General features: G+C 47.2%; 1 protein-coding gene across 1 annotated transcript; it reads left to right on the plus strand.

Annotated features, from left to right (window-relative positions):
• Positions 1-347: 347 nt before the first annotated feature.
• Pmar_PMAR015483 (hypothetical protein) lies at positions 348-1671 on the plus strand (the record flags this gene model as incomplete). The annotated part of the gene is made up of 5 exons (XM_002775738.1): positions 348-711; positions 768-934; positions 1029-1155; positions 1202-1397; positions 1597-1671. Coding segments are annotated over exons 1-5 (878 nt in total), but the record flags the coding sequence as incomplete, so codon positions are not given.
• Between the last annotated feature and the right edge of the window lie 129 nt (positions 1672-1800).

Below are 1800 nucleotides of genomic sequence, written 5' to 3' on the forward strand. Positions count from 1 at the left end.
GGCACTTTTCCTATCAGTGCGATCATCGTTACTGTTAAGACAGAATTTTCAATATGCGCATTGTCTTTGAGTTTGACGACAATTAAAGTCATAAGAATGGTGGGCGCGGGTGCCCAATGAGGATCTTATTGTCGATACGAATCCTCTATTACGTGTACGTGTGTACTCTCGCAGGAGTGCTGCTCCACTACTTTTTAAAGTAGAGGACTCGAGATAGTTTGTTATTGTCAGAGGTATCAAGTTAGTAGTTCTCACCTGAATACGTGTCCACCGTGTTGGTAAATCGATCGTACCAACAGTCGGTACTTCTGGGATGTCACTGGTTCTGGGGAATTCTTCGAAACGGTGTGTGAAGTTGTAGGTTTTCAACTCCGTCGTCTGTCGACTGGCTTTCGATAATGTCTGCAATGGCCTTCATATCACCTCGTTCTTGGGTTGGCAATAAGGACCGCGAGAGATTTTGTCATGAAAGGACCCGTCAGAATAATAGCAGGGATCCACATACCACGCTACTGCGAAGATACTCTACAATGATGGAGACCAAGACCACGTTCAAGCGAGTCGAGAAGGCCGACTGCGGCGCTATGGCGGCTTGCTGTAGCTTTCCGTCCTCATCTTACGCCTCTTATAGTGACAGATGGTTGCGAGCAACAACTAGAGGCGACGCATATGCTTGTCGATCGGTACTCAACGTTACGACATCACCCGAAAGTAAAGCCGACAAGTGCTGAGTTCAGTTTGCGTCTTGGCAGGTTGCCTCTTGGCAGGTACGGGGACGAGTGGTCCGAGTACTAAAGCATCGAGTCAACCTTGTTCGAGCCCAGAAGATACCTCTGACGGTCGTCTAGGCTTCGAGCATGACGACTCTGAAGAGGAGTACCCACGTGGTATATCATCTCGAGACATTCCGGACCGAACAGATATTGACTGCTTTGTGAGTAAACCTGATCATCACTACATCATCGTCTTTATTGCTAGCGACGTGTCGAATACTGCTGAGTGTGCAACTTGTGGTGGTTTATTCTCAGTTGCCGTCTTTGTCGAGAGTCTTGGACCACCTTATTGTGCTGGGAGAAGAGAGAGAGAAGAGCATGGCGAACAGCAACAACAACAACAAACCTGTGCGATCTCGGTTCCATTCGGTCACTGTTCCAAGTGAGGTTCATCTACATGTATCAAGCTATCTGATGCTCTTGGGCAGGTATCTCAATTTCCGATTATCTTTTACGATTATCGAAGTTCTTCCACTGCTCCGGCGAATGCTTTGTGATTGCTTTGGTGTATTTGGATCGTGCTGTGAAGGAATCGTCTTATTCGGAGGACACTGATGTTGATGTCACGGTCGCTGGTCACGAACATACCACAATTTTCAACATCACACGCTTGAATGTGCACAGGTAAGACCCTGGACTATCTATTGCAGAGAAAAGTAGGCGCTCTAGTTCGAGGCTATCTGAGGACTTGGGGAAGTGTTGTAGTGTTGATTTCATCGGAGGATTCTCGGGCGTGGTGTGGTTGGAATTAGCGTGTTTGGTTGAAGTTAGAAGTAGAGGGTCAGTTATGGTGACATTGTGAGTGTGCAATGGATGTGTTTAGATTGTTTCTGACAGCTTTAACTTTGGCCGCTAAGTATTACGACGACTGTTATTACGCGAATAAAGATACGCTGAAGTTGGAGGGGTGTGTACCAGAGAGCTCAACTCGTTGGAAGCCTCATTTCTCGATATGATCCGTGAGACCCGGGTTCGAACCTCGGCGGTGCCACATTTTCGTCAGAATTATCGTTTGTACGTAGCACCG

Source organism: Perkinsus marinus (genome assembly GCF_000006405.1).
Source record: "Perkinsus marinus ATCC 50983 genomic scaffold scf_1104296955368, whole genome shotgun sequence".
NCBI classification, from domain to species: domain Eukaryota; phylum Perkinsozoa; order Perkinsida; family Perkinsidae; genus Perkinsus; species Perkinsus marinus.